This window comes from Gavia stellata, chromosome 13 (genome assembly GCF_030936135.1).
Source record: "Gavia stellata isolate bGavSte3 chromosome 13, bGavSte3.hap2, whole genome shotgun sequence".
Classification (NCBI taxonomy): domain Eukaryota; kingdom Metazoa; phylum Chordata; class Aves; order Gaviiformes; family Gaviidae; genus Gavia; species Gavia stellata.
In genome coordinates this window covers 20,365,975-20,379,529 of record NC_082606.1, presented here as the reverse complement: position 1 = coordinate 20,379,529, position 13,555 = coordinate 20,365,975, and the positions used below count along the sequence as shown (strand labels likewise).

The 13,555-nt window shown below is 38.9% G+C and overlaps 1 protein-coding gene across 3 annotated transcripts in view; it reads right to left on the bottom strand.

Annotated features, from left to right (window-relative positions):
* Positions 1-8,710, bottom strand: part of LRRC28 (leucine rich repeat containing 28) — a 47,583-nt gene extending 38,873 nt beyond the window's left edge. For 2 of the 3 annotated variants that reach the window (XM_059823964.1, XM_059823965.1), the window contains exons 1-4: positions 8,496-8,702; positions 3,944-3,984; positions 1,344-1,381; positions 465-602 (exon numbers count right to left, since the gene is read on the bottom strand). In XM_059823964.1, the coding sequence (XP_059679947.1) occupies positions 465-602; positions 1,344-1,381; positions 3,944-3,984; positions 8,496-8,663 (385 nt within the window). In that variant the 5' untranslated portion in view covers positions 8,664-8,702. Of the gene's footprint in view, positions 1-464; positions 603-1,343; positions 1,382-3,943; positions 3,985-8,495 lie in introns of all 3 variants that reach the window. The other variant, XM_059823966.1, reaches the window with a different exon arrangement.
* Positions 8,711-13,555: the final 4,845 nt, after the last annotated feature.

Below are 13,555 nucleotides of genomic sequence, written 5' to 3'. Positions count from 1 at the left end.
CCATAGGCAAACCTACTAGACGTGTCTTTTTAGAAAATACAAGAATGGGGCTGTTGGGCAAAGAGAAAGGAAGGAAGGACTGGAATCCTTTATATTCTGGAAAATTGGAAGAAACATCATTTTATCATAATGACAGTTGTCATTGGCACTTTGTGTCTTCTTAAGGAAGTTCAGTATTTTGTCGATACAATGGCAAAGACTGTTAAACAGATGCAATTTTTTTCCCCACTTCAGAAGCATTTTCCAGGACTTTTCTTTACCTCAAGTACATACAGCATGGCTTTTTTCTATCTACAGAGTATATTTAGTACAATACATACAACGGCAATCCCTGCCTAGTCTTTAAATGCAAGTTGTACCATGCTTCAGCTGTAAGATACGAATAAACCTAGAGCAGACCACTATGCAAATTAAGTTCAAATGGAATTTGTCATTGCTGTAATCCCTCACACATTTGTACTTACCTGCAGGTAAGTATTTCAGCTGGTTGTTAGCCAAGCGAAGATGACGTAAAGATCTCAGGCGGCCAATCTCTGGACACACAATTTCGAGGGCATTATCACTTAGGTCCAGAAACTGCAGTTTAACGAGGGAGCCAATGGCTTGTGAGAGAACAGATTAAAACATGAATGTGACCCAACAGTAATGTTAAAATCTTAATAGGACTATGAGAGGATAAAAAGCCACAGTACCTAACACTTATGTCTGAGCAGATTTTGACGTATTAAAGCCGGTCTCACAACTGAATGACATAGTTTGTGGAAATGCTTATCTATCTAACAAACAGTACTGCTGGCAGTGAAACAGGGAGGAAAAAAAACTGTGAGGTACAGAATACTCCCATTTCTAGATTTACCTCAGACAATTCTGCTCTGAAATCACTTTGAGTCTATCCAATTTATATATTCAGAAAGAGTTTAAAGCGCTCTCCTGAAGTTGGGTGCATAACTACAATTAAGGCAAGGAAGAAAAACTAGTACAAGTTCTTGATACTTCAGGTTTCAAATCTGCCATGATCTAAACCAGCAGAGTATTCTGTGTGGTAACTGGCTGAAAGCAGAAGGTACTCTGGATTTCTGTTTCTGTAGATGAGTGCCATTTAGCCTTTTCACTTTCTGCAATTAGAACTGAAGCAAACAGCATTTAGGTGCATTTGAGAATTCATTAGAAGAATTTAACATAGCATAAACAAGGATATTATCGACTAAGAGCTACACTGGTATACTTTGTATGAAAATCTTTAATGTTTTATGGGAAAATAAAGGAAAAATAGGCCTCTTCAAAGAAGAAAAATTAATATTTTATGATTCCTGCCACTTATTGTGAGCTGGTAGATTACTTACCTTCAGGTACAACAACTATGTTATTTGAATGAAGGTACCTGGGGGGAGGAGAAAAAAAGCAGAGGACACCACCTGTTACCCTCAAGGACTTCTGCTACATAATCAGTTTGCAAAATATCCAGTTTCAGATTGAAAGAGCACCCTCAAAGCCATGCCTTTCTATGACCACAAAAGCTGTGAAAACTGTATAAACTGGCAATGGATAGGTACTTAAGTTTCACGTAGACCATTAAATGATTAACATAAAAGAGAACAATATACAATTATTTAAAACGAAACGTTCACAACTACAATAATAATGGGCTTTAGTTTTGGGAGTCATAAAAGGAAAATAGAAAGGAAGAAGAATAAAGCACATAGAATAACCAAAATGAACCATATTTGATCACCAGGTTATTCCACACTAAATGCTGGGTAAGCAAAGAAAAAAGCCCAAACCCACACAAGTTATACAATTACAAACTTTTCCCCCTGCACATAAAAAACTCTTACACCTTTACTGACTGAAGAAACAAGCACGTGATCTACTCCCTGCAAGTGGGTTTTTGAAACCTAGACTACATTTTTCAAAAGAAAAACCCAATCTTACACATGGTCATTTAGGTAGTTAGTGAGGGTGGCCAGATCTCTCACTAAGAATATTCAGCACCCTCTGCTGGAACACTTCCAGTACTATCAGTAACATAAAAACTACTCTCAGATTGACAAAATTTTCAAATATTGATATATAATTGTAAAGGTATACTGAGTACTCAATGTCCAATCGCTTAGGCACACATGGAAATTATTTACACAGCATTTTTTTTCCATTCTATTCAAATCGCATTTCCAAAAGTAGGAGCTTGTCTTTTCAGGGAGATAGAAGCAGAACAAGGAAAAAGACATATGAACATTTCAAGTGCATGGAGCATCTGAGCCTTCTCTTTTTCTTTAAAAATTGCAGACATTTAAAGTTTACTAAAAATGTAACAAACATAAGGATAGCAGGTATGTTTGTAGAAATCCTGTACACCTCAGAATGAGAATTCTCCTACTCATTTCAGCTGCAGCTCCTGAAAATACTTGTTAACTATTTCACTCAAGCTAAAAAAATGTGTATTATGAGGATCTACACCTAGTATCCCAGCAAGAGTGCACAATATACAAAGAAACACAGACAACAGTGAAGTGTTTTAAAATACATAGCAAAATTGCTAAGGATGTAACTTTCAGGAAAATTAAAATCAGTTAAGTTTAGCTTTAAATTTTGAAAAACACTGTAACAAATTATTCTTTAAATAAATCTTTATTTTGTGGTCTCTTTCAACAAAACATCTCTTACTGTCTGATTGAAAATTGACTTGTACAATTAAAGCTACACAAACCACAGGCCCACTGCAGTTCTCTTTAGACCACCAGAATGTGTAGGATAATGGTGGTACAACTAAGCTTGCTGAACGCCAAATAATTAGGTTTGACTCCTACAATTCAGTGTTTGTTAGAGATTATTTTAAGCTGTGATTTATACAGGTTTTCTGATGCCCCATGGCAAGTAATTAAATACTAAGCATATCAAATACAAAAATATTTATTTTACTGCTTCAGAGCATAAACATAGTCTCAAGACTCAGGCATGATGAGACAAGACTGTCTCTTAAGCAAGTCGGAGACTGCAGTGACCTACAAAACAGTTCAATTATACTGTGGTCGCATGTACCAGAAAGGTGTGGTTTCAAGGGCCAAATTAAGATGACAAGATCAGACAGCTGAATGCATTAGACTACTCAGATACACACCTCCTCCTGTTTGGAGCTTTCCATTAAATAAACAGAATCAATGGTCCGTCAGTTACTCAACTGAAAGCGAGCCAAATGAATTGTAAGGGGAAAAGAAGATGTCCCTTCTAACCCCCCCACCGCGAATCCTACCATACAAGGAAATCGTAACCTTACAAGAAGAAAAGGAGAAGGAAGAAGACATTGACTAAAGGGCTTACAGCTTAAAATTACTTGCCCAAATAATACAGTTCATGTGACATCCATTCTTTGGACAAAATTGGATAAACTACTCTGCCTACAGCAATCATCATTAAATAGTTACTACCCCTACTTGCTCATTCCTGCTCCTATTTGACAATCTGTTATTTAGTTCCAAAAAAACTTATTACTACAATCAGCAAGACTGGGATCATAATACAGCTGGTAGCTGGGGTGGAAGTGAGCAACTAGGGATGGGCTGGAGGCAGTAACCTGTTACTCTGGCTCTGTCACAACCACCTGACCATTGTATTTGGAGGTTCCAGTGCTTTATCAGGGTGACAACAGTCTACACAGGAGTTGGGGTGGTAAGTCTTTTCTCCCTTAGCAGTGTAGACATTTGTATAACAGTTCTTGTTATACAATAAACAAGAAATTATAAAAAATATTAACATGGGACTGAATACCTCTGGATATACCTCCTTAAAAAAAAAACCACACACAAAAAATGACCCTTTCTTGCTTTCCAAGAAAACCCTTCACACTTAAGAGGTAGGTTATGTGCAAGCAATACATTCTAGAATTATTTTATGGTAAGATGGATCAGCATAATAAAAAAATATTAGAACTCCTACACAAACTCACAATTCCACGAGGTTTGGAAGCTTCTGTGCAAGGTTTTCTGGCTGAAAAAGAGTTAGAGATTTTTTAGGTTTCAAAACAAAAATCAGACACACACATATTGTGTACCCAACTCATTTTAATAACCATACTAAAACATGTCAGCAGCTAGTCACACAAAAAATGGCAACAAGGAGCTTGTATACAATACCCTATTTCCACATCCCCACACGTTCTCCATCAATGCAATCTGGAGTATATCAAGGGTAAGCAATTCACTACTGAAACAGAACTACAGCCTAGAAGCAACATTAACATGTCCTCAACCAAATCGTAGTCAAGACTTCAGAGACTGAAAAGATGGATTATCAAAACCTTACTTTTGAAAATATATTCAAATAATTGAGTTAGTTGAAGCCAAGAGACTGCTAAGAAGCTGCAGCCTTTACAGACTTAGAGCAGAATAAGAACTATACAAGATGTCTAACCATAATGTATTTCATTTTGTAATGCTGCTAAACTGGGAGATGACCTACAAACTTTGTGGAGCTTAGTCAATTACCACCAAGCCAGAAGTGCTGAATGCATCCAACTAGATTTACATATTTACATATTAACATGCATATCATTTTCTAACTGCTAACTGATCCCTAGCTGCAATTCTGTTTCTTGATGGCATTTATAACCATGAACAAGTATCACAAAACTGGCTTCACAAGTTTCAGATGTCATGTTGGTAACCATACTCAAAATTATTCAAAGTTAAGACAGTTTTATTGCTTAAAAAAATCTACTTTAAACAGGTATGTTTTATTGAAAAAAGTTTTTACAATACACATATATGCAGAAACAAATGAATTTTAAAAACAGCTCGATCACATGGTCAATTTCCTGTTAAAAAAACCTAGCAATTTTCACTGTCATGTAATTTTAAGGTATATTATTATCTAAAATACTTAACTTCGTGTTTATAAATTTATTATGAAGAAACATGCTAACCTGAAAAAGTAATGTCATAATATTCTTATGTAGCAAACATTCCACATCCTAGATCTGAGTACAAAAAAGAGTTTAACTGCGGAGCTGCAAATGATGGCTCAATAAATTAATCTGTTGATGTCAAACCCCAAGAAACAGGCTATAACTAATCAGTTGTTGCCACCTACCGGAAGATTTGCTACGGTACATCTATCCTCTCAGCACAGAATTTTATTTGGTCAAAGAGAAAAGCTTAAGCTGGGAAAATATGCAAAGGCTGCAACAGGCTCAAGGACAAAAAATGCAAGCTCTAATTTAAAAAATGAATGTGAAAAAACAAATTCAGTGTCATCCTACAACCTTTATTAGCATAAGGATACTAATCTGAATCACAAACTATTTTCACACTATACATGAAGGTTATAGTCTTATTCTTGCCTTAACTGCTTCATGTTCTAAGAGAGCTAAACTCAGGAGAAAGACAACTTTACAGGTTTGCAAGTCTGTTATAGAAATTCTACTAATCTTCTTGAGTACCACAATAACAATGGGTCTGAGTCAAAGTTGTTCAATACAACATCCTACAATGAAATTAAGATTAAAAAAACCTATTTGTGATCCATCGATTGAGAGGTAAAAACTAACTCTGGTCTCTACTGGTGACATGACAACAATGATGACAAATGAATCATCAATTCTGTCACCGGTTTAGAGAAGCTTGCCTTGCCCTCACATCCACTGGACATTTTTCAACAACTGAACCTGCTGATTTGTCTGAACAGGACAGCATTGCATATTCTGAGTTAGTAAACTAAGAACAATTGTTCTTTAATATGGCTAGCTCATGCTTCTGACAGTGCCATCAAGGCAAATGCGTACTTCCTTTTAATAGGTGGGGAAATAGGATTACTAGAAGGCTACTGTTATCAGTCAAACATTAAATGAGGAGAAGTTGGAAGACTTGATGCTGGGATACAGGTGGGCTATATAGCTTCTTGATCCATTCATTATGTCATAGCCCTCTATCATTTCCATCTTGCCAATGAAGACAAAAAGGAAATTATTCTTAGGCGAGGTATATGTAAATTCTGTCAGTGTAACTATGCCAGAGGTTTTCAAAGGAGCCATCTGTCAAGGACTAGAGTCATTTTAGAAGAGCAAAAAAAGAACAAAAGCTGTTTTAGTCAACATTTTTCAGAACTGTGAAGGAATGAACTGGTGGGACAAAAGTACCACCTAGCTTTAAAGAAATATGGTGCAGATTTAGTTGTGAAGATTGTTAATAATGCATATGCAATTTAAAGTATTTATTGATGAGCTAATGCTCATCTTCTTGCATAGAATCAAAGGAGCACAAGGCTGAAAGAGATATCTTCCTTCAATAACCTATTTGTTTTCAACTATCCTCAGACCACATTCCACCTCCCCCTGCCCCCCCCACAATGTAACTAACTTACTACTTCTTGACTGAAATTCAGAGTATTACTTGTCCTACCAGCAGCAGACATAAAAAAATTCATTATGAAAATACTGCTTTGTAAAACTGCTGATCATCTCTGCTCTCCCCCATTCCTCCTCTTCTATTTTTTTCCTCTCTGTCTTCTCTTTTTGCAAGAGGAATTAACCTAAATCTCTCAACCTTCTTTTATAGGGCATGTTCTCTAGAAATCCCTTGTTGCTGCTTTCTAGGTTCTTCCCAATTTACCTAGGTTGTTCATAACTACGAAACCCCATACTCCATCTTTGCTCCAGCTTATGCTTTAACAGTATTCAATAATTATTTCCTTCTGCTTTTAATGGAGATTGTGAAACTTACTATGTTCCAAAAAGACATCTGCCTTTTTTTGTAACATGCTGCTGACTTGATTCATTTTGGTCCACTACAACTTCCAATATCTATTCTGCTGAACAGATGTTCAGTGAATGAGACAAAATTTTGTTTGCCTAGCTCCTAGCTATAGTGCTATGCACTTGAATGAGATTCCATCAAGTCATATTATGAGAAAGTTATCGTGATCGTTTTGAATCCTAATGCTCTACTTCATGCTGTTTGCAAGTCATTTTGCCAAGACATGATATACATTTTAAGTGTTGTTTCAGTTCCCTTTTTCCAGGCCTCAACTACAACACCGAAGTACTGGGCGAGAGCTGCCTCCCTCATTTGATACATCTTCTGTTGACAGTAACCATGGGTAATTACTCTTATGCCATCTTGCAGAAGTATTGGCTGGTAGCATTAACAGATATTGACAGAAAAGTGGAACTAAACTGTTACTTGCAAGACTTTGTTTTGGTTCTATTTTATAACTGCATTGAGAAAAACAAAACCAGGCTCTAACACATACATGCAGAAAACTGATATGCAAAACTCTCCTTATTATTGTTTCATCTTTTGAGCAGTGCAAACTTCATGAACCTTACACCACTAAATAATCACTGAATTTCACAAAGTGTCAAAGTAGAACTGCTTACAGTCTTCGATTAATTTTTAAAGCAGCTTTAATTTGTAACCATGAATCCTATCCTCCCATTAAATTATTAAGCAAAGGACTTGCCCAAAAACAAGAAGTGCCAAAATAATTCTCCACGGTACATGCAAACTTAAGTGACTCATTCAAGATGAAGAAAAGGCACAAAATCTTCAGAATTCTTTCAGCTTTTGGCCCATGAAGTGAAACCTTCATTGAGGATTTCTAACGTATCATTGTCAAAGCTTTAAACACTATTCCTTAAGCTAGAGTACTGGACTTTTTTTAGGAACCACTGAAAAACATATCATTTTGGTGAATTTTTAGTAGTCAGGCCCTCCAGCTCCTCTGCCTTGGCTATTATTTTACCTATCATACCATGGAAGAGCCCAAGAAAAAAAACAACCCAAAAAACTGAATTACTTGGAGACTTGAGCCTATTGACAGTGGCAAGTTTTGACTCTACAGAAAGTCTCACACAGTTATTTAACTACCCCACACTGAATTCTGAGCTCACGACATTCATTCAGGGTGAAAATTTGTTCAGTCCAGGGGAAAAAAAAAAAAAAGAAAAATCAACAAAACAAGAAGAAACCATTGAAAATCCCACAATCCTGAAATTAACTGTTCTCCTATCAACAGCAGCCCATAGACACAAGTTTTCACTGGCACCTTAACAGCAAGCTTTGACTTAGACCCTGGGATTGACGATGCCTTTAAAATAAGGCACACACCAAGGTAAAAGTTGTTTGGCCTAATGAAGAAGCGTAGACTAGACTGCATAGTATCACCTAACAGTAGAAAGGCCTGACCACTGACGTGAGCAAAATTTATAGCCGTTAAAAAAAAAAAACCTAAAACAACAAACCTCACAAGAAAACCCCCAGCAGATCTTCACAGAGCTTCAAAAGGGTAACATGTCATAAACTTTAATTTATTATTCTCTACATTACCTGTGCAAGATCAAACATAATACAACCGAATAGTCATATTTCACATTGGATTACATCATTCACGATCAGATTTGCTATATATATTTTTTTTTTAAATTATCTTTGTTTTTTCTGTTCCAAAAATCAGAATTCCTAAACATACAGACAGTAAACATTACAATAAAGAGGTTGTCGTACCAATGTGGTCAGGGAATTTCTTTTCATATAAAGTCTCTCCAAGTACTGCAGCCCCTCATCTTTCAGTAACTCCAAAGGAAAGTGATGGAGATTTCTGTAATTTAAGAACAAGTTCTTGTGCCTTTCCAGCTTTGCCTCAGAGATTGTTTTACATAGTTCTGATGCCATGACTAATCCTGTTCCAAGCACCACATCTAGTGCATTGCATCTTCTGAACGAAGACCCATTTCTAGGAGACAAAAAGAGAAAAAAAAATTATCAAGGTGTATGCCATGTATTCTTTTGCAGACAGAGTTAGTTATTACATATTATCTGATAATTTATCTAAACACACTTGTTCCAATTAATACATAAGTACCCAGAACATCCACACCATAAAATATGTTAGAAGCAAGTCTTAGTGACTATTTTCTGGATGAAGTTTTAGCATGTTACCAGACCAGCAATAACAAGATCTTAAGGTATACATAATGCTTTTTTTCATCCATTTTCGATGGACCTTGCAGATAATTTTGTCAAAGTTGCCACCACAAGGAAAAAAAAAAGAAAAAGAAACCTCTCTCTACTAACATTACTGATCTCCTACATCTGTTCTGTGAAGAAGAATCCACAGATAAGGAAAATGCACAATTTCTTAGAGGACTTCTTATTCTCAGATGACTAAAATGCCTTTACATAGCTTTAAAGCCAGAATGACAAAAGGCAATGGAAGTTTTTTAAGCTTTCCCATATAAAACTACCGGAAGTATTTATCAATTGGAAGAGATATTGGGGATGGACAGCCAGTAAGGCCATTTTAAAATAATAAACTAATATATGAGAAATTTGAAACTTACAGCAAGACAATCTATAAAGAACTAGATGTGACAGCAGATTTTCAGCTCTCTACTAAAAATAAACCCAGAAAGAACTAAATGTCAAGCTTTAGCTGACAATTTCAAAACCAGAAAACAAAAGTATCAAGACAAATTAAAAATTAACTCATACCTGAAAGCAGGCTTTATTTAGCTTGTTTTTTGTGTATAACCAAAATTCTAGTCATTATTACGTTGTCTAGATTTAGATAACAACAGAAATGCTACATCTTTTCAACTGTCTCGGAAGTCAGGAGAGCATAATAAATCCAGACTATTTATTAATTTAAAGTTACCAGTTTGCTACAGACTTATATGTATAAATTAATTTCCATTAACGAAAGGCAAGGAATCATAACTGCTTTCCACCAATAACATTTCCTATTTTAGTTCATTCCTATACTGAAGGAGAGATTTCTAATCATAACAGATATTGGAAATGAAGGTACTTAGTTATGATCAAGAATCCTATCTGATTATACGGTAGTCGTCGTAAACAAAACTCCTTACTCAGTTGAAGACTGACAACTGGACCATACATGCAAGTCAAACTACTTTATCAGTTTTATTAATTCCCTTGATTTGCAGATAAGCAGCTTTTACCAGTGACCTATGTCCTTCTGCAAGAATACAACATTTATTTTCTTAGAGTCCCATAACCACTAATAATCATAACTTAGGTGTAGTATCCTGCACGCCTTTCCCAGTCTTGAGTTATCGCCAACTCAAGCCATGCTAAGATCAGTTCTGCAAACAAATAATTATCCTGTTGAGACTCCTACATAAGATTAGAAATTATCAGTCCAACTTTGGTTAAACAGTATTCATATGAGAAGAACCATGGTTATAACAGTTGCCTTCATTAGCTATCTTCAGCAGACAGGGTACACACACTTCTGGCCCTTGGCACTAGCAACATTAAAGCTCCCTTAGTTCAGCAGATAAAGGAAATTAAGCCACTACAGTTCCAAACTCCACATCTGTGATCAGTATTAAAATAATTCAAGGAAGAGCATTAGAATTTTTAATGTGCATAGCCTGAGAGTATTTTAGCATTAACTGCTACAATATAAGAAATGATAAAGGAAAGCTCATCTTTCCTTGAAATATTTTTTTTTAAATGAAAAGCTGTGAAGCCACAAAACACTACATAAATATCCAATAACCTTCCATTTGTCCAGAGATGCTTTTTAGGTGTTCTGCACTGTGGACTTCTCTTCAGAGCTGTGACTCCATATACCAACCAGACCACATTTAGCCATGGCACACATGAATACACAAACATACAAGTCTACAAAGGCAAAGTTCAGTCATATCCTACTCTATTTTGGCTCTTACTTTAAAAGAAAACCCTCCCTTCCACCACCAGCCAAACTTTTTCTCCCTGAATACTCTTTTTTCCAGAGATGAGACACAGCACTACGAACAAGGAAGACATAAAATCACAGTCTCTAAGGAAAGGAAAAAGAGAGGATGAGGACAGATATACCCAGTGATGATGGCCCTGTGAGGAGTCAGGTCATTCAGGGCAGAAACCGCCGTTTCACAGAGGATGGAGAAGACAGAAATAAGCCTGCGCCGAGCACACGACAGGGAGTAGAGGCTAGACGAAGGAGTGTGAAGGGGTGACATGGGGAGGCTCAGGAGACCCCCAGACCTGCGGGCCGCCTCCAGCCACTTTGGGACTGCTTGGGGGAGGAAAAGCGCACACGGACGGATGAAAACTTGAAGGAGCCGCAGGGCATAAGGGAACGAGGCTATGAGGTGGAGCTGCACGGAGCCGCCCTGCTCGGTGCTCCTTGGGCCCTGGGAACTGGGGGAGGCCGGTCTGTCACGGGTGGGTGCGGGGGAACCGGCCTGTCCCAGCTGTGCGGGTGTGCATGAGGGGGACCGCCACAGGCAGAGGCCTGTGAGGGCTGAGGAGGCGGCAGGAGGCCGCCACCACGGCTAAAGTGCGGGCCGGAGAGGGGCAGGGAGGACGGGGCCTCGGCCCGGGGAAGGCTCACACCTCCTCACGGAGAAGGCACCGTGCCCGCGCGCTCCGGCGGGCAGACAGCAGGGGGCAGAGGAGCGGAGGCACCCACACACCCCCAGAACCCGATCTGCCCCGTCCTGCTCCCCGCCCGCCTTCTCGCCGTGGGGAGAGTCACTCACCGGCACCGGTGTCACCGGAGCGGCGATCAGCTCAGCCCGGCTCGGCGCCGCCGCCGGCCCAAGCACCCGGGGGCGGAGCAGTCCGCAGCCGCGCGAGACCACTGCCACCACACGACTCTCGCGAGACACCGCCCAGCCGCAGCAGCACCCAGCCTCGCGGCCCGCCACAACACCGCCCCCTCACCACCCACACCCGCCGCTCACCCAATCACAAGCCACTCCACCGCCCACCATCCAATCACAAGTTTCCCTCTCTCCCAGCCTGATGCCCTCTCCCCTGTCAGCCAATGGGAGGGCGTCCCACCTCAGCGCCTCGCCCGCCTCCTGCTGCGGCCTCGGGAGGAGTGTGGAGGTCTGGCTGGTGGTGGGGTGAGGGAGTGTCCTTCCCTCCCAGTGGGTCTCCTTGGGGCAACATGTAGGCTCAAGTTGTCCTCCCGGGTGTTTACACGGTTCCCGGTGTTAACAGTTACCCCTACTTAACAGCTTTTGAAGGAGGATGTCATTTGCAGGTAAAAGTTGTGGTGGCCTGAGACCATCTTCCCAGCCAAATTTTAGTGTGACTAACAGTATCTTTTATTTCTTCGTTAACAGCAGATTGGAGACCCTTAGGCAATCCTGCCTACACCCCTAACCTGTCCACCACGACCATTTTTACCCATGATAGCTGGCCTGTTGAAACTGGTAAGGGAATTAAGGAAACTCAATTTACCTACATGCTGTTCACCTGATTTTTATTTTATGTCTATTCACACATACTGAGATGACCCAATACATAAATCCTAGCCTAGGGAAGGTCTTGTTTGTATTCTCTCAGTACTCTAATGACAGCAAATTCCCTCATACTCTGGATATTTAACATTGCTGGGTATTAAAAGTTCCTCTTTGCTGAAGGTTAGCCCTACCAGCTGCCTAAAAAAGGAATCCCAGCTGCAGAAATCCTCTTTCTAGTTCCCACAGACTAATTAACATAAACTTGTCTTAACAGGATTCACATAGCAGGTCTTCAGGGGAACTAAGCAGCTGAATGTAGAAGATGAATACCTTGCAGAAGGCATTTCTTCTATACATTCACAGAACTTTCACTTGAAGCAAAGCAACATGCAGAAAAAGATTTTTTTCTTGCAGACTCATTTCTCTTTTTCAGTTCTAAATAAAGAATAGCAATCCTTAATTGCTCATTTGTCATTTTCCTACACTTGAAAGGCAATAATTGATTTTGACAAGAATACTTGCTCAGTCTTGCCACTTCCAGTCTTTTTGGAGTTGTTTTTTTCAGATAAATAGATGAGATTTTGTAGAGATAATTTGAGATGAAATAATTTACCCTTCAAAATTCAACATCCTCCATATTTATCATATCATACTGCAGACATTATTTCTTACTGTGGTTGATAGTACTTGTCTGTTTTTCTCAGCTGGATGTTAAATTCCAGGAAGTGGCCTGCTTGTATACCACCAGTTTTAAAAACAGCAATTACATCACACTTCTTAATGTCACTTCAGTCCCACATTATAAATATCTGAGAAATTAGAAGTTAAGCATACTTCAGACCAAAGTAGAAGCTGAATATAAGCACAGTTAGCAACACATTTCTCAGAGGGGATTCAATGATGCATCAAACCAAATGTTCTCCAGGATATTAAGTTATTGAACAGGACAGAAAATATGTTCCTGCCTTCTTCCACTAAAGTACAGACAGGAAGGGTGAAGCTTTTTTCTTGGGAGACCTGCCCTTAACAGAGCCAGGATACTTGATGTGTTTCTTTACACTTACGTTGTAATGTTTTTGGGTTTTTTGTTGGGGATTGTCTGGAGACAGTAACAGGGAAGCGATAAGATTACTGCACTCTGGTATTTTTGAGAGCAAACTTTTGTCTGCTGCTTCTTTTCTGCTCACACTAACAAAGGGACTACAGAGATCAGAGCAATGCTAAAATGTCTTTGCTTCTGCTCTGGCATGGAAACAAATTCAGCTCTCAGGGTGTGCCTTCAGTGATTATGAAACATGCTATATACATGGATTCAACGTAAAGTGAAGGAGCAGTTTAGGA